This window comes from Artemia franciscana, chromosome 2 (assembly GCF_032884065.1).
Source record: "Artemia franciscana chromosome 2, ASM3288406v1, whole genome shotgun sequence".
Lineage (NCBI taxonomy): Eukaryota > Metazoa > Arthropoda > Branchiopoda > Anostraca > Artemiidae > Artemia > Artemia franciscana.
This window is the reverse complement of record NC_088864.1, coordinates 61,997,090-62,022,659: the sequence shown is the minus strand read 5'-3', so window position 1 is coordinate 62,022,659 and position 25,570 is coordinate 61,997,090. Positions and strand designations below refer to the sequence as shown.

Genomic DNA, 25,570 nt, shown 5'->3' with positions numbered 1-25,570 from the left:
AGGAAAGGAAGCCCATGGATCTGGGGCCTGGAACAGTAAATAACATGAAAATCTAGTTGAATTTTATGAAATTTTTATTCTAAAATGCATTCAGGTAGTCCCAAAAGGTTTATGTTTGTCTATATATATGTTGTCTTTTATCTCCGCAATCGACAGAATCTAAATATTTGGCTTATTCTTGAATCCTGGTTATTGAAGTATTTTCGCTTGTAATTAAAAACGCTGGGCATTGAATAAATTGATTTAAAAATCAAATACATGCCGTGAGAAATCGAGAGACATTCTTAAACAGAATGGATGTCGTTCGTGCCACTAATGACTTGGAAGAAGCAGCTCGTGTTCTACTTGTATGTGAAAAGCTTCAAAACAAAATTTATAAATGAATAGTACAGATATATAACATGAATGTTAAGGTTGCCAGGCATTATGTTCTCAATACAAATAGCCTGCTATTATGGTAAAAATCTAGCTTAAGGAGTATTTATTCATGATCAGAATTATTGGTTAAGGCTTATATTAATGGACTATTCAGATAGCTAAGAAATAAACTTGCCTGTATTGTATCTTGAATTGAAATTTATCATTCATTTGTGTTGGAATTGAACTTTACCCCAACCTTATGTATAGGCTACGAATTTAGGGTAGGCCTATAAATTTGCGCTTTTGGGATGTGAGGATACATTTTATTTGTGATGCAAATGAAAGATAAATTTGAATTCAGGATGCAATTCTGACTATCAAGGTAAGTTTGAACTTCAACCCCTTATGTGCAAATATATGCCCTGAATCAATATGCATAGTAATGGGGGGTAAAGTTAATTTCTGATGCAAATACATATCAAATTTGGATTCAGGATACACTTCTGACTATCCTATAGAGGTAAGCTTGTTTCTTATTTACCTAAATAGTCCATTAATATAGTCTAAACCTTACCTAAATAATTTGTTAAAGTGACCAAAACCCATAGAATTATATTTTAGGCCAGAAATATGTTGTCAGTGCAAGCCTAGGCCTAGTGTACTTTCTTGTCTACTATTGATTGTTAGGCTGACTTGCTTTGATACTTTATCAAATTCAAATCTGAAAAAATATGAAGGTTATAGTGCATTGCCACTTCTAGCCTAGTTAAAATGTGCTAAGATAAACTAGGCTATGTTAAAAAATAAAAACACCAAACAATAAAATTCTTACTTTACAATATACAGCATGTTTCTGTTAATCAGCTTATCATGTTTCTATTACCCTACTATTGCTTCTATTACTATTAGTAATTATACTATTACTAATAGTAAGTATACTATTGATTCTATTACTATTGCTTCTATTATTCTATTACTATCAGCTTACATGCTTCTATTACTATTCACATTTTTTGAAAATATTTTTATCCAACAATTCTATTAGGAATCACTTGGGCAGATTAGTTGTCATGTGTTAAGAATATATTGAACCCATTTAAGTAAGGAAGAACTGCTGCATGATGTGATAAATATGGGGGGGGGGGTGATTTAAATTGTTAGAAAAGAGGATATGACAGTAGTAAGAGCAGAAGAATGAGTCTGATGGTTATTCTCTTATTTTATTAATTGTTTCCTTTAGAAATGGTCATGTACTACAAGTTTATTCATGAAAAAGAAAAAGACAAGGATTTGATAATTTTGTTATGAGCACTTATTATTGCAAAAGTTAACTCATGATTCCCTATCTATGTAAGTTAGTTACAACAATGGTTTTAACTACCATCAGGCTCACCATATCCTTGTAGGCCTTATGAAAGATGCTGTTAAATCCAAAGATTTATTGCTTAACAAAAAAATCTAGATGATTTTTTTTCTTTCAGATTAGCACTATTGTAGGTAGTGTCATTACACTGCATTAGTAAAGAGGAGGATGTGCTATAAATATTTTTTCTTTCCTTTTTACCAAGGCATTTTGGATAGAAAGGGTTGTTGTTGAAACTTAACAAATATCTCTTGTTGTTTTTTAATGGATTTCTTTTTGCACTATAAACCAACTACTGATAAGAAATGAGTAAGAACTGTGAAAACTAACAAACAACAAAGTTTAATACATAGCCTAGGGTAATATAAGGACCCACATGGGAGAGGAGGAGACAAGAGCTGGGATGCTATTGCCATGGGGGTGGACATTATGTTTTGAAACAGTACTGAATAAGAAATAAAATGGTGCTACTCTTTTGTTGTTGTAATGCTCAGATCTAAATTGGAATCTTGTGCATAATGAGCAAGTCTTTTTTTAAAAATAATCTTACTCTAATGTCATCCATATGCTATATAGATATGTATGATATATGGTTAAATGCAGTATATAATATATAGTAGGCTATATAGTACATCACCACCCCAGGTACTGATAGTATGGTAGCCTAAATGAGTTTTTGAATATGGTGTTTAAGAGGTTAGAGATAAGTTACAGAAGATGAAGAATATGATTTTTGAAAAGAGGGAAGTACCTAGGCTATGTATAAAACTTTGTTGTTTGTTGGTTTTCACAGTTTTTACTCATTTCTTATCAGTAGTTGGCTTATAGTACAAAAAACTCATTAAAAAACAGCAAGAGATATTTACAAAGTTTCAACAACAACCCCTTCCATGCAAAGTGCCTTGGTTAAAAGGAAAAAAAATACTCATTATAACATTATAGCAATACATCATATCACCTGTGATAGTGCTAATCTGAAAGAAAAAGCAATAAATTTATTAAGCAATAAATTAATCTTTGGATTTAACAGCATCTTTCATAAGGCTTACAAGGATATGGTGAGTCTGAGGGTAGTTAAAACCAACTTACATAGATAGGGAATCATAAGTTCATTTTTGCAATAATAAGTGCTCACAGACTTTGCTTAAAAACACAACAAATTGATTGAACCATAGCTAATGCAAGCAGAGGTAGTTCCTGAAAATTCCTCACTTGAAGCATTCAAATGAAGGTACAACAAATACATCAAAGCTAAAAACAAAATGAGGAAATTACCAAGGCTAGCAGAATGTCCACATTGGTGATGGAGCAGCAAAGATTGTAATGAAAAAAAAACTACATATTTAGACCACAATTTTTTCCCATGATAAGGGAGGATGGGTGCAAAACATTCATAAAAGACTTGTTGAAACAATTCACTAGAGTAGAGGAAAAGATCACAGACTGCATTCCAGGGAAAATAGTATTTTGTGTTTCTTATCTAAGTACAAGAGGTAGGAATAAGGATTAATTCCCCATCCTTGATATTTCCCAAAAATAATATATTTAGCTGAAAACTAGGCTTTGAAGGCTTCTAGACACAGATTTTAAGCCTTTTCCTTGCTAAAATTTCTCATTTCCTAGTATAGTTTTGGGTTATTTGAAATCAATGAGGATTTGTTTTTTGGTTGCTTTTTTTCTTGTTTGGGTGCACTTTTGGACACTAGTAGCTAGCAATTCCTTATTTGTTTACTAATTTCAAACAGTTAGGACTTATTGCAAGCACCAGTACATCTTTATGGTGTTTGATTGATAATATATATGATTTTGAGGCACAAAATAACAATTTTAACCCACAAAGGTATTAACTGGACTGCATGTAACCTAACTTCTAACCACAACCTCTAAACAAGCAAAATTATGAGCTTCAAACAAATTTTTTCTTAACCCATAGAGACAAGGCTCATTTGGACTCATATTGATGGACTAATAGAGAGGAGATACTAGCCAGGTGATAGTTGTGCACAACCTAAGACTGAAAAGGTCCAAGACAAGAATGGTTACAGAAGCCATAACAGTAATTGGAATCAGGAAAAATCTTTCCCAAATAGGGAGGGGTGAATCCCCATTATACCAAAAATGCAAGATGGCCACTGTGGAAACACAATGGCATCTGGTAGAAGAATGTCCAACTAGGATTAGGCACTGCCTTGAGATAGTTCATAGAGTTATTATTAAACTGGAGGACATGGGAGGGAGAAGTCCAACAGCTGAGAAGATATATGGTAAGGTTGGGGATGCTGAACTTATCATTGGTCCCCCTAACCATAAATAGAGCTAAGTTTTTGGGGTGTAGACACTGGGCCTTGAAGGCCTATTGCCTTGACCCACTGATAGTGGGTCTACCCCTCCTAATAATAATAAATGGTTTGATTCCTGGTGCTGCTGAATATTTGGTTTGGAACAAGGGTCATCAATTAACTATGTAAACTCAGTCAGCATTGATCAAGCTCCTAATGGGTACCTGGAGAAGTTTAAGAGAAAAACAGTAAAAGCATCAGATGATTTGCTCACAACTATGCACTGTACTATCACCCAAAGGCAGATAATAATGAAATCAGTGCCTGGACTATGCAGATCATTGTCTGGATGCAAACATAAGTTCTAGGCTTTAAATCCTACACAGTCTAAGCCTATTACCTTTGACTCATTATATATTCATGCTTACAAATATTATGCTACTGCATGGAGTCAACCCATAGTAGATAAATTAGCTAGGTTTGTCCTCAAATGGGATGGGATGATTTTATATGGAAATATTTAAGGGAAATAGGAACTTCTTGGGAGGGTGTAAAGAGAGAGGCTTTGAATGGATTGGATGGATAAGGTAAATGCATAGCTGTGTGTGCCCTCAGGTTGCTTGGTGCTGCAGTGAGTTATTAGTAGTAGTAGAATCATGTACTATATATATATATATATATATATATATATATATATATATATATATATATATATATATATATATATATATATATATACTAATCTTGCTACTCATATAGGCTTATGATATATGCTTATAATACTACTCATATAAGTGACACTATCCATTTATCAGTTGTCTTATAACCCAACATTACCTCCTCATCCTCATTTATTCCTAGCATAAGCAACTTGTCTTAAATTACCTTAAATCACAGCTATAGGATTGTCATAGCTAATAAGCAGGAGAGCTAATAAGGATTTTCCATTCTTGTGATGCTCAACAGTGATGAAAAAAATTTGTTTGGTGTAGGTTGTTGATCTAGACTCTTGGAGGACTGTGCAGCTTCCCAATTGTAAAGGAACTTCTAGCAGAGCAATTCCTTATCAAGGTGGGACTTGAATGTGTTGGTTGAAGTTGCAGAAACCATTTTCTCAGATATTTGATTCTACAGTCTTCTTTGCATTAATTTTCAAATCTATTCTTGAACTCTCAAAATTCACTTGATTCCCTAACAATTTTATCCAGGATGCTCATATTGTCTGAGTCAAGATAAGACCCTGAAAACTTATTTTCAGACAGTGATTTGGGCTTTATGTCTATTTCTGGAAATGTCCTAGCTTAGCAGACTTGTCTAGGAGACAAGACATTTCACAATAACATTATGAAATGTCTCAAGCCAGGGTCTAATCCTTGCCAGACATTCTTCTATCAGATGCAATTGTGTTTCCACAGTGGCCATCTTGGATTTTGGCATAATGGGGATTCACCCCTCCCTATTCAGGGAAGATTTTTCCTGGGATTTCAATTGCTTTTATGGCTTCTGTAACCATTCTTGTTTTGGACCTTTTCAGTCTTAGAAATGGTTTAGAAAGGTTGGGGTTAAACTTTGGGAGTAATTTTTTTGATTCCTTACACCCTACCTTCCTATGCCAATTTTCTTCTGCTCTCTCATTGCTTCAACCATTCACTGCCGCCTTCCAGCAAGTCTGAGAATTTGGGATGAAAGGTTCTGGACAGTATTGTCTCAGTGATGTCCCAGCCCTAGCTGCTTCATTGGCCATCTCATTACCCTTTATTCCATCTGGATATTTTGGCTTCTTTTGATACCAAGCTATTTCAATTCTCTATTTTGTCAGCTCTTAACATTCTGAAGAGCCTTTAGGCCTGCTTGATTGTCATTTAAGATACATATATCTTTCCCTGTACTTTCTATTTCCAACAGTCTTCCAGCTGCCCATTCTATTTTGAACATTTTACCCTGAAATCTGTAGCAAATTTCCCCAGGTGATAACTGATTACCTCATTGTCCACATCAGGAGTATTCTGATATATTACTTCTCCTTTTCTATTCAACAATGAACAATCAGAATAACATATTATTGCGTTACTTTGGTGAAGCAGCTATATATCCTTCTCTATTTCATTTCTGTCCTTCATGGCAATTTGGAATTGCCTCTCCTGTTTTATTTATTTACTAAAACATCAAATGGTAAGCAATAATGCTTGTTGCTATAGACATAAAACAAGAAACAAGCTAATTAGTAACACTTATGAGTATTATAAGAAGATATGTTTGAAAGAAAAACTTATATCCAAAACTCTAAACACTTAAACTCATAACCAAAAAATCAACTTATAACTCCACTAAATAAAAAGGCGTCTCCACTAAAGAACGTTTAAATATCTGCACATTCCCAGCTTCCATGACTTCAATGGGTAAGACTATTCCAAGGTGAAACAACCCTACTAGAAAGTGAACATTGCCCTATTTTCTTATTTGATCTTGGGGAGTACAGTTTGTAATGGTGTTGGCGGGTTGTGTGATAGTGACTGTATTTGAAAAATGAATCAAAATCTAGGCCGTCAATTCCTTTAATAATACAGAACACGTTGATAAGGTCACTACGACGCTGTTTGAAATTTAATGACGGAATACCAAGCCTAGAGAGTTGCTCTTTGTAGGGAAGATGCTGAAGGTAAGGAATCATCCTTGACACCCTCATTTGTACCTTTTCTACGTGAAGCTCATCCATTACATTTAATAGAAACCAGACGGAAGTGTTATACTCAAGAAGAGGGTGAACAATAGACTTGTAAAGCAAGAGGAAATTTTAAAGATTGAATTTTCTGAAACTTCTTTTCAAAGACAATAGATGGTAGTTTGCATTTCTCACGATTGCTGAAACATGCTCATCATATTTTAGTTGGGTATTGAAATGGATACCAAGGTCTCGCACCATTTCTTCAGACGGGACATTTGTACCAGACAAAAGATACATGTAATTGGGAGGTATCTTTGACCATAATGTAAAATAACACACGTAGATGGATTTATAAACATGGAATTGGATCCACACCACTGGGTCAGGGAATCCAGGTCCTCTTGCATAAGTTGTACCTCTGTTAGTAAATAGATTTTCACGTCGTCGGCAAACAACTTTAGAAATGAGTGACAGATAAAAAAGGCTAAATTATTCACAAATAAACAGAATAAAACAGGTCCTTGGCAACTGCCATGGGGCACCCCACTCATTACTTCAATTGGAGATGATATCACCTCCCCATTAACTACCTGTTGAGTACACTTCTTTAGATAATCTCCTATGAATATTCTTGGTCCTAGGTTAAACCTAGCACATTTATGAAGAAGTAAGGGTATCAAAACCTTATCAAAGGCCTTTGAAAAGTCGATATAAACACAATCAAATGGTATACCTAGGTTTTTTAAAGCCCTGAAAGTCAGCAATTACCTCAAGAAATTGGGTGTTGAGCAGGACTCCAAAGACTAGTAACATCAAAGAACTTCTGAATTTGCTCTACAATCAATTTTTCCATCACTAGAAGAAAATAGATGTGATTGAAATTGGCTAATAATTTATAAAATCTGATTTGGAACCCTTTTTGTGAAGGGGTTTTACTAAGGCAATCTTCCAGCCAGAGGGACACAGCCCATGTGCAAGAGATAAATTAAATATGAAAGTAAGTGGCTCTGCAATTTCCCCAGCTATTGTTTAATCATTTTATTTGCAAATCCGTCTACATCTGATGATTTCGATGTGTTTAATTTTTCAAGAATATTAAACACCTCAACTATTACAAAATCCGAATCATTAATGGGTGAAGTAGTTTCAGGTGGTGTTATCAGTATTTCGAAATGTGACGATATTGGTTTTGGCTTAACAAAAAAAGAAGCAAAACTCTCATTAAAAATGTTTGTCTTTTCAAAATCATTATCAATTGTTAATTGTGTAGTTGGATGTGTGAATGTTGATAAAGAGGGTGCCAGGTTTGGTTTATTTATATTTACATACTTCCAAAATATTTTTGAATGTAGTATTAAATTGAATAATACGCGTCTCCAGCTCTTCATGATAGGCTCTAAGAAGCTTAGTAACCCTTTTATTTGCTCTTGGTTACGTGGACCATTTATCATTATTTTGCAGTTGGCTTTGTGACTGTTGTGGCTTATTTTTGTTATTACGCGATTCAATATAAGACCGCCAAAGATTTTTTTTCACGAATTACTTAGAGTACTTGACATGGAAGCTTAAGCTTTCCTCTACTGTCAGAACCTTTACTCTCCAATGGAACAAATTTTTCCCTACACCTCTTTAAAACTTCTTTCAGAAATTCAAAAGCTGAATCTGGTGACACCTGACCAGTTTTTAACTCATGCATAATATTATTAAGCACGTGGGGTGTGCCCACGCGCTTACTGTTCTATCGTCAATACTTATAGATGCTGATAAGTCTGGTGATTCGCTCGTCCTATGGAGTCGTGATGTAAGCCATGCTTTCGACTCTCTGATTCACGCACAAATTCCCCTTGAGCTATATAAACGGGTAGTTGACACGTCTGCCATTTGTGCTTTGTATGATATCTATAACCATCTTTCTCTTGTAATCATGCTACCTGATGGGAACATAACACGTTTCGTTATTCCAGTCCGTCGAGGCGTCAGACAGGATGTCCTTACCTCTCCAGTTGCCTTTAATAACTGTATCCTGAACGCCCAATCCAGCGCAGTTCCTTCGTGTATTTTAAAAGGGATTGATGTGTCACTTATCGCTTATGCAGAGGATATTTTTAACCCCAGTCGAACAGTACAGTCGTTCAAAAGAAATTTTGCTATTTTAAATAAAGAATATGCTAAGATGAACCTTACATTCAATAGAGAAAAATCGGACGTGGTTCTGTTCAACTGGGTTGAAACTCGAGCAGGATTTACTATTAATCTCGACGGCGCGCCAGTTTCCCTAAAATCACAAATGAAATATTTGGGGTTTCCTATCGGTGACACTCTTAAAGCAACTAGAAGGCTCTTGATCCTTCATTTCCAACGTCAAACAGCAACTGCATACGGAAGCTTGGTAGCAAACAAACTTCGACTCAACCCCAAACTGCTAGCGAAACTTTACAATGCTTCTGCACTCCTGAATTTTCTATACCTTGCACCTTTTTGGCGTACGTTTACGATAACCGAGACGAAGGAGCTTTGGCGAATCTATTTCCAGTGTGCCAAATACCTGCTTGCCCTTCCACCATGGTCAAGCAACTCCTGGGTCATTAAAAGATACGGCATCATAGACCCGAATGCTTCTATCAGAAAAAGCATAGAAGCTTATCAAACAGTTTGTGGTAAGGAGTGACCCGGCTCAATAGCAACCAAAACTCTAAAAAATGGAATTTCGATACCAATTACATCAAAAGAATCGCATTTTAATGCTGATTTTGAATATATTAGTTTCATCAAGTTTAGTCTTACCGATCAAAAGTTACAAGCCTGAGAAAATTTGCCCTATTTTAGAAAATAGGGGGAAACACCCCCTAAAAGTCATAGAATCTTAACGAAAATCACACCATCAGATTCAGCATATCAGAGAACCCTACTGTACAAGTTCTAAGCTCCTATCGACAAAAATGTGGAATTTTGTATTTTTTTGCCAGAAGACAAATTACAGATGCATGTTTATTTTTTTTTCCCAGGGTTGATCATATCAACCCAGTGGTCCTAGAATTTTGTGAGAGGGCTCATTGGAACGGAAATGAAAAGTTCTAGTGCCCTTTTTAAGTGACCAAAAAATTGGAGTGCACCTGGGCCCCCTTCTACGCTCATTTTTTCCCAAAGTCGTCGGATGAAAATTCTGAGATAGCCATTTTATTCAACATAGTCGAAAAACCTTATAACTATGTCTTTGGGGACGACTTACTCCCCCACAGTCCCCGTGGGAGGGGCTGCAAGTTGCAAATTTTGACCAGTGTTTGCATATAGTAATGGTTATTGGGAAGTGTAGAGACGTTTTCAGGGGGATTTTTTGGTTGGGAGGGGGGGGGGTTGAGAAGAGGGGGTTATATGGAGGAAATTTTCCATGGGGGAAGAAGATTTCCATAAAGGGGTCGCAGCATTTTCTAGCATTATTTAAAAAAAACAATGAGAAAATAAATATGAAAAAGTTTTTTTCAACTGGAAGTAAGGAGTAGCATTAAAACTTAAAACGAACAGAAAATATTACGCGTATAAGGGGTTCACCTCCTCCTAATACCTCACTCTTTACGCTAAAGGATTTTTAGTAATTTGAACTATTTATTCTACGGCCTTTGTGATTCAGGGGACATAATTTAAGCTTTATGTAAAGAGTTATTGACGAGTGGGCGAACCCTCTCATATACGTAATAAAAACATACGAATATAGAAGTTTGTTACATAAGCTAATTCGTAAGTTACGTATATCTTTTACTAATGAAAACGTTTGTAAAAACTGAAAATGCTAGTTGCCTTTTTAAGTACCCAAATAATTGGAGGGCAACTGGGCCTTCTCCCCCTCCTTTTTTCTCATATTCATTCGATAAAAACTATAAAACTATAAAAAAAACAAGTTTTTTTAACTGAAAGCTAAAAAAGAGCGACATTAAAACTTAAAACGAACAGAAATTACCCTCTATATGAAAGGGGCTGCTCCCTATTCAACGCCCTGCTCTTTACGCTAAAGTTTTTACTGTTTTAAAAAGTAGAGTTGAGAGAAAGAGTCAAACTTTAGTGCTAAGAGCAAGGCGTTGAAGAGGGAGCAGCCCCTTTCATATACGGGGTAATTTCTGTTCGTTTTAAGTTTTAATGTCGCTCCTTACTTTCAGTAAAAAAAATTTTTTTTTTATATTTAATAATAGTAGAATTGGTCGGCACCCATGGAGCGCTATTTTGATTCAATGAATGTTTTGCTTTTGTATGTTTTAATTGTTTTTAAGTAAGGTGAAGTGTTGCAAAGTTTTTTGTGTAGTTTTTTAGGTCATTTTCTTTTTTCTCTTTTCTTTTATTCACATTATACTCCGTTTTTCATGTGTATTATAACGGGTTATAAATAAATTCAATTCAATTAAGAGACGAAATAAAATTCTTCATGGATTCATAATCTGCATTAAAATAATCATACCTCAAAGTGTCAACTCTCTCTCTCTCTCTGAACATTAGTATTCATATAAATCTCAAGAACAACATGGATCACTTTTACCTAACAGAGCTCTAAAATCTATGTTCAACATCATCTACAGATTTAGTAATAACAAGGTCTAAAATAGATGGGGCAGCATCCTTTCTTGCTCGAGTTGGTATATCAGTATGCCGGTACAAGTAAAGATCATCTAGACTTGGCTGACTTGTACTATGGACACACCAATCTATGCACGGTAAGTTAAAGTCACCCAAAGTTAGTAATTTGGAACAGCACTTTGCAAGACGAGAAAGGCACGCAATAATATTAGCATTGTTAATAGGGCTTGTAAGACTGGATGTCCGACTCTGATAAAAAACAACAATGTACATATAACTACTTTGAGAAGATAGCTTGATCCATCCAAACGCATTCTGACACTGAATCTACTAATTTATCAATTACCACAGAAAACTTTATAGATTCATGAATGTAAACACAGATCCTCCTTTTAAGTGACTTGTTAAACACTAAACTGTAACGTTGTAACTGCTGAGCAAAAATATATGGATCACTGAGATGTTTCGGTAAAACTTCCGTAACAGCGACAACATGTGAATTCTGTTCATTAACTAACTCACTAAACTCTACCCATTTGGAGGAGAGACAATCTGCATTAGTATAAAGCACCAAAAGTGGATCATTATGACATTTCAAATTTGGCTTAGGGATAAAAAGGCCACTGTTCTTGAACGAATTTTGGCTCACTCCTGCAAGTCTTTATCCTCCAACCAACCTCACCAGCATCAATCTTTTCTTTCAGTTGTTGTTTCAAAGCATCATACTTGTTTTTCAATGCCAGCTCAGCATCACTCCTGTCATGCGCAATCCGAAAATACGGAATCTTCTTCTTATTCTTGGGTATTTTTAATTTTTTATTCTTGGGTATATGCTATCTTTAAGCTTCTCCAGCTCCTTGCATTGCAGTAAAGGGCTACAAATGCCATTGAACCACTTCCCTATTGACACAGGATTGCAAGTTCAGCACACCTATTACCTGGCTAAGTATCTCTTCTTTATTAATCCCATCAATATGAGTCCAAAGAGCCTACATTCCCACTATGGGTTAAGAAAAAAATTGTCTAAAGTTCATAATTTTGCTTTTTAAGAGGCTATGGTTAAAGATTAGGTTACATGCAGTCCAGCTGATGCCTTTGTGGGTCCAAATAAATTAGTTTGTGCCTCAAAATCATATATATTATCAATCAGACAGCATAAAGGTGTACTGGTGCTTGCAGTAGGTCCTAACTGTTTAAAATTGGTAAACGAATAAGGAATTGTTAGCTACTAGTGTCCAAAAATGCACTCAACCAAGAAAAAAAAGCAACCAAAAATTAATCCTCATTGATTTCACATAACCCAAAAACCAAACTAGGAAATAAGAAATTTTAGCAGGGAAAAGGCTATAAAGTCTGTGTCTAGAAGATCTTAAATTATTTAAAAACTCTTCAAAGCCTAGTTTTCAGCTAAATGTATTATTTTTGGGAAATATCAAGGATGGGGAATTAATCCTTATTCCCTCCTCTTGTGCTTAGATAAGAAACACAAAATACTATTTTCCCTGGAATGCAGTCTGTGATCATTTCCTCTACTCTAGTGAATTGTTTCAACAAGTCCTTTATGAATGTTTTGCACCCATCCTCCTTTCTTACGGAAAAAATTGTGGCCTAAATATGTAGTTTTTTTTTTCATTACAGTCTTTGCAGGTCCATCATCAATGCGGACATTCTGCTAGTCTTGGTTATTTCCTCATTTTGTTTTTAGCTTTGATGTATTTGTTGTACCTTCATTTTAATGCTTCAAGTGAGGAATTTTCAGGAACTACCTTTGCTGGGAGGCTTTTCCAAGTAAGATGAACCATTGGGAGAAGCTCAATTTCAGTTATTCCTGACTGGGTGTACCCTGCTCAAGGTAGTCCCGCCAGGCTATTTTTTGACAAGTTGCCCTTAGCGGCTGTGTCCTATCAGGAACGACTTTCAGTAACCCCTCTGACGGTGGGGAATGCATGTTTTTTTTTTTTTTTTTTTTTTTTTTTTTTTTATTGTTTTTTTTTACAAAGACCAACATAGTTACCATGCTGAAACAATCTTTGATTGATTGTAGGGGTCAGGCATCAGAATTTCCAGGAGTGGTTCTGCAAACTGCTCAATTTCTAGGATATCGGAGACAAGCAATGTGGCTTTTTGGTGCACCAACAAAAAGAGGGCATTATATTCCATGACCTCTCTGATGTAGGATATGAACAGAGGCAAGACTGACTCGTCAGGGAGGAGGGTTTTGCATCTTAGAATAGTTCCTAGCTTCCTGGAGTAAGAGGGGCATGTCTGTAACCCTGCCCTCCATGCAAAAAGTGTGGTGGCATAGTAGCAATGCTACTTGGCAGTTTTCAAATTTGTTGGCAGATTTTGCCTGAAAATACCGTTTTTACATATAAAAATATTTTTTGCTCAAAGAAAAGCTGTCAAAAAACAAGTTGTGCTGCTAAAGTGTTGACAGCTTTTGGAATTCTGTCGAATTATGCTACTGGCAGCTTTGAAACTTTTTCCATACTTCGAGCCTGCTCTGTCAAAAGTTGTGTGGCCCCTGTAAAATTAACCTGTTTTCAGGCATGACATGTTCTAGTTATTTAAATTTATGTGCCAATTCTTGTTTTATTAAATAAGATAGACTGTGCCTTTTACCTAAACTGGTTTATTTTTAGGCCCCTCCAAATATAGTTACAAATGAACAGAGAAATGCTGCAGAGACTATTTATCTGGATTTCCGGAAGTTGAGATCTCCTTATCAATTAGTTCGCCATATCCTAGGTAAAGGTATTTCTCTTTAGATCATTAAAAGAAAATGTCATCATTTGCATAGCAATCAAATTTGCAAATTGTAATTGAATTTGCATCAAATTTTTTTGAATGTAAACACTTCTTTTTAAAAATTTGTAATTTTTTTTAAAAATGTTTTGTTTTTAAATTTAGCATGCAAAAAAATCTTGCTATCCTAAATATTTAGGTTATTAGGCTTTTAACCAAGGAAACTAGTTCGGTTTTCTTTGAAGGCTCCTGAGCTTTATTGTTTTTTGTTGTTGTTACTTCCATTATTGCTTAATAAAGAGTCCATTTTAAATTTAAAACAAGCAAAAACTAGTTTAGACATTGCAGATATCAAGCCTAAAATAAGTAGAAATTACAGTGATTAATGTAGTGACACCTACACTAAACAGAAATATAACAAACAATTTTAGTTTACGAATTAAACTTTTTAAGTAAACTTTAAATAAATTAACTTTAGAAATAACTTTAGAAATAAACTTTAGAAACAAGTTCCCTCCCAGGCTAGAGAATCAATTGTGCTCAGCTGAAAACTAGGTATATAGGCTGCATTTTAAAAGTAACTCAGGCAATTGATTTTTATAGATTGAAATAAATTGATATAAAGGAAGGAAAGGATGACAGCACTTTGTCAAACAGTTTGTGGTAACGAACTGTAGTAAGGAGTGACCCGGCTCAATAGTAACCGAAACTCTAAAAACGGAATTTTGATACCAATAAATACATCAAGTTTAGTCCTGCCCATCTGAAGTTACAAGCCTGAGAAAATTTGCCTTATTTTCGAAAAAGGGGAAACGCCCCCTAAAAGTCATAGAATCTTAAAGAAAATCACACTCAGAGAACCCTGCTGTAGAGGTTTCAAGCTCCTATCAGCAAAAATATGGAATTTGGTATTTTTTGCCAGAAGAAAGATCATGGATGTGTGTTTATTTGTTTTTTTCCTAGGGGTGATTGTATTAAACTAGTGGTCCTAAAATTTCGTGAGAGGGCTCATTCGAAAGGAAATTAAAAGTTTATTGCCCTTTTAAGTGATCAAAAGAATTGCAGGGCAACTAGGCCCCCTCTCACGCTCATTTTTTCCCCAAAGTCACTTGATCAAAATTTTGAGGTAGCCATTTTGTTCAGCATAGTCGAAAAATCGAATAACTATGTCTTCGAGGACGACTTGATCTCCCACACTCCCCGGGGGAAGGGCTGCCAGCTATAAACTTTGCCCATTGTTTACATATAGTATTGGTTATTGGGAAGTAAACTTTCGTTTTCAAGGGGGATTTTTCTGGTGGTGGGGAGGGGGGGGGTCGAGAGCTACATGGGAGGATCTATTCATGGATTAAATTATCATGGGGAAAGATAATTTCCATGTAGGGGGTGCTGGATTTTCCAGTATTATTAAAAAAAAACAATGAGATATTAAATAAAAAACAAGTTTTTTTCAACTGAAAGTAAGGAACAACATTAAAACTTAAAACGGACAGAAATTATTATGTATACGTGAGGGTTCGTCCCCTCCTCAATACCTCGCTCTTTACGCTGAAGTTTTTTTTACTAATTTCAAAAGAACAATTTATTCTAATTAACCGCCTTTGTGATTCAGGGTTCATTCTTAAAGAATTGGAACAAAATTCGAACTTTAGCTTAAAGAGCGAGGTGTTGAGGTGGGAGTGACCCCCTTATATACTTAACAGTTTCTGTTCGTTTTAATTTTTAATGTTGCTCCTTACTTTCAGTTGAAAAAACTTGTTTTTTTTATTTAATTTATCATTGTTTTTTTTAAATAATGGTGGAAAATCCAGCGCCCTCTTCATGTACATTCTCTTCCCCCTTGATAAATTGTTCAATGAAAAGATCCAAAACAAAAGAACAAATAAACACGTATCCATGATCTTTCTTCTGGATACAAAATTACACAGTTTTGCAGATAGGAGTTTGAAACCTTTACAGTAGAGTTCTTTAATACGCTTAATCTGATGATGGGATTTTCATTAAGATTCTATGACTTTTAGCGGGTGCTTCCCCCCTTTTTCAAGGATAAGGTCAGTTTTCTCAGGCTTATAACTTTTGATAGTAAGACTAAATTTGATGAGACTTATATATTTAAAATAAGCATTAAAATTCAATTCTTTTGATGTATATATTGGTATCGAAATTCCCTTTTTTAGAGTTTCGGTTACTATTGAGCCGGGTCACTCCTTACTACAGTTCGTTACCACGAACTGTTTGATGCCTCGCTCTTTACACTAAAGTATTTTTCGTAATTTCAAAAGATCTATTTATTCTAATTAAATGGGCTTTGTGGTTCAGGGGTCATTCTTAAAGAATTCGATCAAAATTTGAAGTTTAGTGTAAAGGGGGTGAACCCCCGCTCATATACGTAATAAAAATATACGAATATGGAAGTTCGTTATGTAAGTTATTTCGTAAGTTACGTATATTTATTACTAGTAAAAAATCGTAAATAAAATTAAAAGTTCTAGTGCCAGTTTCTTGCTATAAGAACATCAATGTCTCTTCCAGAGGGAAGGCCTTTGCGACAGGCAGGTTTGGACTGCACTCCTCAAAGGTTTTCAGGCATAGCTAAATACCATAATGTCCCCCCTTCTAAATCTTGAAAAATACCTTTTCTTTTGCTTCTTAGCGATGCCCCTCCTTATATTTTGGCAATAAGGTCTTAGTGCGGTTTTTCGTCTTTGCAGATAACTCTTCAGTCGATTTGGTGCTGTTTGAATCAGCTGGTTTACTGAAGGAATCCCTTATTAGGGAATGGAAGAGTATCCCAGAGTCAGATATCAATTTTTGGTGTCAGTACCTGTTCAATTATGTCATAGGGAAACCAACCTTGGCTGCTTTTGTTCGGGAAAAAATCTTACAGGTAAGTTACTGGTAGAGCATGTGATGGCTTTAAAATGATTTATCCAGGTTTAAGGAAATCCCATTATTTTTATCATGACAGTTCTGTACCAAAAATTTTTTTTTCAAAAAAATTAATTTAAATTAAATTAATTTAATTTGAATTTATTTAAAAATTTTATTTATTTGTATTTATTTAAAATTGATTTAAAATTTCAAAGAATTTAATTTTAAAATTTAAAAGCCTTCGGAATTTGAAGTAGATTGGAAGTCATTGAAACACATAAAGGTTGGAGTCACGCCAAATACTGTTAAATACTGCTAAAAAGTGGCAATAATAAATAAAATTAATATTGTAGACTAATGATTGACTATAATTATTCTACAATATTACTTTGCATTTTCTCTATTCAATTTCTCTAATTAATTTTTGCAGTAAATTAGCAGAAATGTTGGAGTTGGAGTTCTTACCTCTTTGCAGAAAATGCTAAGAGTCGGAGCAATAAGTTTCAGGAGTCAGACACAGATCTGGAATTGGTGGTAAAGTGGACCAACTTCACAGCCCTGTCCGTAGAAATGTAATTGATAACTCATCAAAGCTCGAGATATGTGTTTGTGTGTGTTGGGGGAGGGTCATGTAAAATAGATTTATCCAGTGCGATACAATACCATGATTCTTTTCAGTAAACTTTGGTGTCTTTGAACAAGTTGCTCAAACCCCTGATCACACCATGTGGTGTCTGAAACCTCCATCCTCCTTTTATATTTCCTTGTCTTTAATATTTCTTACTAAATATCCCCCTCCCCCTCCCCCCTTGTTGATGGAGTTTCAAATGGTAAAAAGCTAAAAATCAAGGAGCTAAGATTTTGGGGAAGGCTGAAGGATTGCTGTAAATCTACAATTTGCCTGACTTATAGCTTTACATAAGTCCAATAACTAGGGATAGGTGTTTACCCCCCCCCCCCCCCAATGGAAAATACCCCACTCCCTCCGGAAAATACCCCGTTGAAAAATTCCCCCTAACTTTGCGGAAAATACCCCCGTGGCTGGTTGGTTCCAATTACTTTTGACTTACAAGAAAAAGGACCAGAAATCTCAATTTCTGAACGAATGAGCATTCTCCGAACTTTCTGCGACCATGAGGTGGAGATGGAGAAGAAGAAGAGGCAGTCTCACTCCTATACGGAATAGATTCTGCTCATTTTGGGGTTAAAGGATACTCTTTACTTTCATAATAACAGCATAGACCAGAAATCTTCTTGGAAATCAAGAGTGATCATTAATATCAGTTACACATTTTTGATGGCTTTTTTTGAAGTTTTTTTTGTACCCCCCCACCCGCTCGAAAAAAAGCCCTCCAAACAAAAGTCCTGGATACGGCCCTGACGATTACACATCAATTTTTACCACTACCCTCCCCTCTTGTCTCTCTTAGAACTAATTCTGTATTTATCTGTAGGTTCAATGAGAGTTGGGATGTTTTGGCATTAAAATGCACCCTTTGAGGTATCTCCTTCCCTCCCTAACTAGCCGAAATATTTTTAAGGTCTTGACAAATATCACAGTCTTAGGTAAATGCCCTGCTGGCTTACAATTCCAAACATTGGCATACAAGGGCTTTAAACCTTTACAGTGGGCTCTCTGATTGTTTTGTAGTTAGGGAGGGAGGGAGATGCCTCAAAGAGTGCATTTTAAGGCCAAAACATCCTACTTCTCTTTGAACCTTCAGATAAATAAATAATTAGTTCTAAGGGAGAGACGAGGGGAGGGTGGAGGCCGAAATTAAAGTATAATCCCCAAGACCGTATCCAGGACTTTTGTTTGAGGGGTTATTGTTTTCGAGCAGGAGGGAGGGGGGGGGGGTAAAAAAAAAAACGCATCAAAAATGTGAATTGATATTTAATCGCTCTTGATTTCTGGGAATGTCTCTAGTCTGCGCTGTTATTATGAAAGTAAAAAGTAACATTAAACCCCGAACTGAGGAAAACTTATTCCGTATGGGAGGAGGAATGCCCCTTCCTCATCCTAACCTCTACCTCATGGTCGCAGAAACTTTGGAGGGGATTTGTTACGTCAGAAATTGCGAGTTGGTCCTTTTCTTATAAGTCGAAAGTGATTGCAGACCAACCAGCCGTGGGGATTGTTTTCCCGGGGCTTATTTTCCAGGAGGGAGGGGGTGTGCACCAGCTCCCATGGGGGTGAGATAAGATGAAAAAATTAGCCCTATTAAAGAAATTAGACAGGTTTCTGCCAATAAAGGTGTTTTTTTTTAACGAAATGGCGTGAAATCTAACCAGGAATACTAGCGAATATTGCAAAACATCTGGTCTAAAATGTCTGGTCTACTTTTTAAAACAGTAAAAAACTTTAGCGTAAAGAGCGGGGCGTTGAGGAGGGAACAGCCCCTTTCATATACGAAGTATATGAAAACGTTTCATATACGTTTTAAGTATTGATGTCGCTCCTTACTTTTAAATAAGAAAACTTGTTTTTTTTTAATTTCTGAACGTTTTTGAATTAATACATGTTTTGATTTTGGCTCTCCGCAGATGAATAATTAAAACGAAATCTGCATATTTTTATTTTTATTTTTGGCTAAATGGCTTTCTCATAGTTTTGATCGAATGATTTGAGAAAAAAGGAGCGTGGGAGGAGGCCTAGTTGCCCTCCAATTTTTTGGTTACTTGAAAAGGCAAATAGAACTTTTAATTTTTTACGAACGTTTTTATTAGTAAAAGATATACGTAACTTACGAATTAGCTTACGTAACGAACTTCTATATTCGTATGTTTTTATTACGTATATTAGGGGGTTCGCCCCCTCGTCAGTACCTCGCTCTTTACACTAAAGCTTAAATTTTGTCCCTATTCCTTAAGAATGACCTCTGAATCACAAAGGCCGTAGAGTAAATAGTTGAAATTACTGAAAATACTTTAACGTAAAGAGTTGGGTATTAGGAGGAGGTGAACCCCTCATATGCGTAATAATTTCTGTTCGTTGTAAGTTTTAATGCTGCTCCTTACTTTCAGTTGAAAAAAACTTTCATATTTATTTTTTCATTGTTTTTTTTTAATAATGCTGGAAAATCCTGCGTTCCCTTCATGGAAATTTTCTTCCCCCATGAGAAATTGCTCCATGGAAAGTTTTTCCTTCATAGCCTCCTCTTCTCAACCCCACCCCAACCAGAAAAAATCCCCCTGGAAACGTCTGTACACTTCCCAATAACCATTAGCATATGTAAGCCCTGGTCGAAGTTTGTAACTTGTAGCCCCTCCCACGGGGACTGTGGGGGAGTAAGTCGTCCCCAAAGGCATATTTGTAAGGTTTTTCGACTATGCAGAATAAAATGACTATCTCAGATTTTGATCTGGTGACGTTGGGAAAATAATTAGCGTGGGAGGGAGCCTAGGTGCCCTCCAATTTTTTCGGTCACTTAAAAAGGGCACTAGAACTTTTTATTTCCGTTAGAATGAGCCCTCTCGCAACATTCTAGGACCACTGGGTCGATGGGATCACCCCTGGAAAAAAAAACAAAAAAGCAAACAAACAAATAAACACGCATCCGTGATCTGTCTTCTGGCAAAAAATACAAAATTCCAGATTTTTGTATATAGGAGCTTGAAACGCTAAATCTGATACGCTAAATCTTATGGTGTGATTTCCATTAAGATTCTGTGACTTTTAGGAGGTGTTTCCCCCTATTTTCCAAAATAAAGAAAATTTTCTCAGGCTTGTAACTTTTGATGGGTAAGACTAAACTTGATGAAACTTATATATTTAAAATCAGCATTAAAATGCGATTCTTCTGATGCAACTATTGGTATAAAATTCCGTTTTTTTAGAGTTTTGGTTACTATTGAGCCGGGTCGCTCCTTGCTACAGTTCGTTACCACGAACTGCTTGAAAGTAGTTTCTGGGGAAAACTATGGGGTAAACTTCAGGAGGGCGGAATTTTGGCTAAATTGGAAAGAAGTAGATGAATAAGTACTGAAGCGAATGGAAAGTAGTGGGTGAATGAAAGTTTCAGCATTGGAACCTGTTCTAAATTGCGCTCCGGGAAGACCTTTTCAAGCCCCTATCCCGCCTCCCTCTCTGCCTTTAGGCCTACTGCTCCCATTTTTTTCATTAACTTTATTTGAGTCTTCTTTTCTTTGCTCTAAAGGGTCGGTTACACGTAGTTTTTACGACACCGATCTAACAATTTGGCGCCAAATTGCAAAGAACGCGGCAGCGATTTAAGCTTCCAAAAATGTCTTGTTTTCAGTTCTGATTTAGGACAACGGCACTGATTTTCAAAAAACAAAAAAACCTCAATCGTTTCCTTCTCTTCAGTAAGAAAATCAAAATAATAATTAAATATTTAATAATAAAAAACTTCATAATTTAATAATGAAACAATTTAAAGTTTAATTAAATTGAAAAGTTAAAAAACTTAATGTAAAAAAAAAACTTGAAAAAAGGATAAAAGAACTGAATAATAAGTTGAGATCAATCATGCAACTATTGATAAACTGCAGTCGACTATTGGTGTCCGTGATGTTTAGTTTTGAAAATCTTGCGCAAACGGCATTTTTGCACCACTGTCGGTTTCCGACAGCGGTTCTATCCGCTGTCGTTTCTAATTAGAAATAGTTGCTTCCCCGATTTGACCATCTGGGGCGAGTAGAAAGACGGTTAATTGGGAAAAATTAGAAAAAATGAGGTATTTTTCACTTACGAATGGGTTATCGGATCTTAATGAAATTTGATATTTATAAGCATCTCGTGTCTCAGAGCTTTAATTTTAAATCCCGGCCACATCCGGTGATATTGGGGGGAGTTGGAGGGGGAAACTGGAAATCTTGGCAAACGCTTAGAGTGGAGAGATCGTAATGAAACACCCTCGGTCGTCACACTGAAATGTTTTTAGTATTTTAAAACAGCGTAATGAGCCTCTAATGAAAGAGGCTCTTGGCTCTTCCGACTTTGTCACAAGTGCCATATGAGCTCTTGACTCTTGTTTTAAATGAAAAATGAAAGACGGCCCCAAAAAAGGGGCTGTTTCTTTGAAAAGTTCAAAAATAGCTGTTAATAGGACTTTCCACGGTGAACCCCAAATTTTTTCAGCGAAATTATAGAAAATATGAAGCAAAACGGCTCCATGGTTGAAATGTTTACTCTTAAATTAGGAAGGCCTAGTTTTGGCTAAAACTAGGGGCCGTTTCCTTGAAAAGTTCCAAAAATAGCTGTTAATAGGACTTTTCACTATGAACTCCAAATTTTTGCAACGAAATTATAAACATACGAAGGAAATACGTATCTTTGATTCAAAATGTCTACCATTCAATCAGGGAAGCCTAGTCTTGGCAAAAAAACGGACCGTGTCCTTGAAAAGTTAAAAAAATAGCTATTAATAGGACTTTTCACTGTGAACTCCAAATTTTTTCACCGGAATTATAGAAAATACGAAGCAAATACGGCTCCATGGTTCAAATGTTTACTCTTAAATTAGGAAGGCCTAGTCGTGGCTAAAAAAAATGGGCCGTTTCCTTGAACACTTCCAAAAATAGCTGTTGATAGGACTTTTCACTATGAACTTGTTTTTGTAACGAAATTATAAAAGAATACGAAGCAAATACATTTCTATAATTCAGATGTGTACCATTCAATGAAAGGCTAAAAAATAGACCGTCTCTTTGAAAAGCTACAAAAATAGCTGTTAATAGGACTTTTCACTGCTTGTTATTTTTATTTTAGTTTGAGATTCCTGATCTATTTTAGATTTATTGTTATTTTAGTTTGAGACCTTTTTAGATTAAATTAAAAAAGATTCAACTGAAAGTAAGTAGCAACATTAACTGACAGAAATTATTCTGTATATGAGAATATTGCCCCCTCCTCTAACACCCTCGGTCGTCACACTGAAATGTTTTTAGTATTTTAAAACAGCATTTCAATCCAATTGAATAGCCCCTGTTTTTCAGCAGTCATTCTTAAAAAATTGTGAAATAACTCAAATTTTAGCGTAAATGGCGAGGGGCAGGGGACGGGGCACCGACCCCCTATACAAGAGAATAATTTGTTTTCGTTTAAAGTGTTAGTGTTTTACTTTTAGTTGAAAAATACTATTTTTCCGTTTTATTTCTGATTGTTTTTTAGACAATGCCGGGGAATCCTCATCCTCCTTCTTTGGGAAATTTCTCCCCACGGCAAATTTTCCCTGTGGAAGACTTCCTGCCATAGAAATCCCCCCCTCCGGAAAAACTTTCGTCTATTTCCCAATAATAAATACTATATGCCAACAATTGATGAATTGTATAAATTACAGTCTTTCCCCTAGGAGTTGTGGGGAGCCATACCATTACCAGAGGCATAGTTATTAAATCTTTCAATAATGCTAAGCCAATGGCTATCTAAATATTTTGACTGGATGTCCTTAAGGAAAAAGATGCATGGGAGGGGTCTAGTTGCTCTCCAAGGTTTTTGGTCACTTAAAAACGGCACAAGACCTTTAAATATCTATTTGAACGGGCCATCTCCCCCTTTTCTAGGGCCATTAGTCGGTACAACCATCCATGGGAAAAGCAAAGAAATAAACACGTATCCGAGATCTTTCTTCTGGCAAAAATTACAAATTGCACATTTTTGTTGATAGGAGTTTGAAGCCTCCAGAGTCGGGTTAAGTTTTTTGGGATCGTTTCCCTTTTTTCAAAAATAAGGCGAATTTTTATCTGGCTCCTAGCTTTTGAGGAGTAACATTAAGCTTAATAGGTTTAATATATTGGGAATCAGCATAAAAAGCCTATTCTTTTAATGATTTAGCTGTTATCAAAATTCACTTTTTTATCTTTTGGTTACTATTGGACAGGTTTGCTCCTTACTTACAGATATTTACCAAAAACTGTTGTATTCTGAAAAATTGCGCCAAACTCAACTGCTTTTTATGATTTATTGGACTTGTGTGGAATTGAATTAAAAAAAAAAAAAAAAAAAAAAACTCGTGTGAAAGTAAGTAATCCCTGAGCACTTTACCTAAATCTAATGAGATATTTTCAGGGCTGTTTCCAGGGAGGCAGTTTTACCTGGTTTGAACCCCTCCCCCGAAGTCTGAATTGTACAAAAGTATCAAAATACTTTAAATAGATATTTGTTATATTTTGTCAATTTTTTTTTGTAAAAAAAACCTGGATATCGTCCTGGGTCCGACCATAGGTCGGTACCAATATTTTCGGTGGGTATATTTAGTTTCTGGATTCATCCCTGGAAGCTTTTCTTCATCTAACTAACTCAACTATTTTCCAAAATTGCAAGAAGCCCCTCCACTAGAATTTAACTAATTGTTTTTGTTGGGTTGTCTTAACATTTCTTTGATATTTCAGTTATACTGGTTTAGGTTCTCTGAGATAAATACACTGATGAAAAACGGCTATGAGACAGTAAGATTGAAAAATTTAATTCTTGAGTTTGGATGACTTAGGTTTTTTTTGAAAAATCTGATTTTTGTATTTGAACCTATTTTTAAGCTTTCTCTGAACGCGTTCTTGCAAGGATTATTTTTGTTACAATATATTTTATTTAAACGCTCTTCGGATGAACAGAGCATCAATGTTTATTGAATAGAAACTGAGGAAGCGTAAGATATTCCCCTGACGAATTTGAAGCTACAAGAATCAGCGACTTGTCTGTTTAGGATTAAAAATTTATTTCAAAATGTATATATAGTTGAATTTTAACTGATGCTAGCCGAGATCATATGTTGTTCATTTTAATTTACTTCTTGCATTAAAGATTGTAGCGGTCATAGTCAAGCGAAAAAGTGTAGACGATGCTGGCTCTACTCGAGGTGAAATACTGCAGCATGTTCAGACTATGATCGGAAGCGGAGATCCGTCAATGGTAAGTCTCTCTTTAATGTTTCTTATAATGTTTCAGTTCAACCAATGACATATAAACTAATGCATCGTATTTTCCATTAGACTTTTTTTTTAAGTAAGAAGTGCTGTGAATTTCAATGTGCATAAAGTGTTTGAATAACTTTTGGAGATGTTTACTCTGCTCGTGAAATCATGTACTATGTCCAGACTATGATCGGAAGCAGAGATCTGTCAATTTTCTCGTTAATGTGTCTAGAACTCGCATCGCATGAAAGAGAAAACAGGAAAGACAATAATAAGGAATAGCAATATTTACTATTTTCACTACTGCTAGTACTACTAACAACTCATCGCAGTACCAAGCGGCCTGAGGGCAACAGAGCTACGCATGCTCCTCCTCCATCCCAATCTATGATCTTCAGAAATCGGACTGACAGACTTGAAATGTGCAAAAATGGGAAAAGATGTACAATTATCAAACCTTGGAACATTTTTAACCCAACTTTTTACAGAAATTTGAAAGAAACTCTTCAAATTTCCAATTTGAAATAAAGTCTTCAAATTTCAAATTTGAAAGAAAGTCTTCAAATTTGAAATTTGAAGAAAATCAATATGGAGTTTTCAAGAAAGAAACATCAAGCTTTCTTTCCACCAAGAAAACTTTCCACCAAGCTTTCTTGGTGTCAAATCACCAAGGTACTAAACACAACGAGGTAATTAATTTAATTGCCAACAAAGCTGCTGACATCTGCATAAAAATCAAAGAGTCTACAGAACAAAATTCAGAGGAGAATTTCCAACAAGAATCTAACACAGCTGGTGCTCATTCTCCCATCACGTGAAGAAAATGCCTTAGTTAGATAGAAGATAGAAGCA

The 25,570-nt window shown here is 35.6% G+C and overlaps 1 protein-coding gene across 1 annotated transcript in view; it reads left to right on the top strand.

Moving 5' to 3' along the window:
- The first annotated feature begins 233 nt into the window (after positions 1-233).
- Positions 234-25,570, top strand: part of LOC136043902 (exportin-4-like) — a 160,769-nt gene continuing 135,432 nt past the window's right edge. The window contains exons 1-4 of the mRNA XM_065728931.1: positions 234-347; positions 13,873-13,978; positions 16,687-16,862; positions 24,609-24,716. Of these exons, the coding sequence (XP_065585003.1) occupies positions 294-347; positions 13,873-13,978; positions 16,687-16,862; positions 24,609-24,716 (444 nt within the window). The 5' untranslated portion in view covers positions 234-293. The remainder of the gene's footprint in view (positions 348-13,872; positions 13,979-16,686; positions 16,863-24,608; positions 24,717-25,570) is intronic.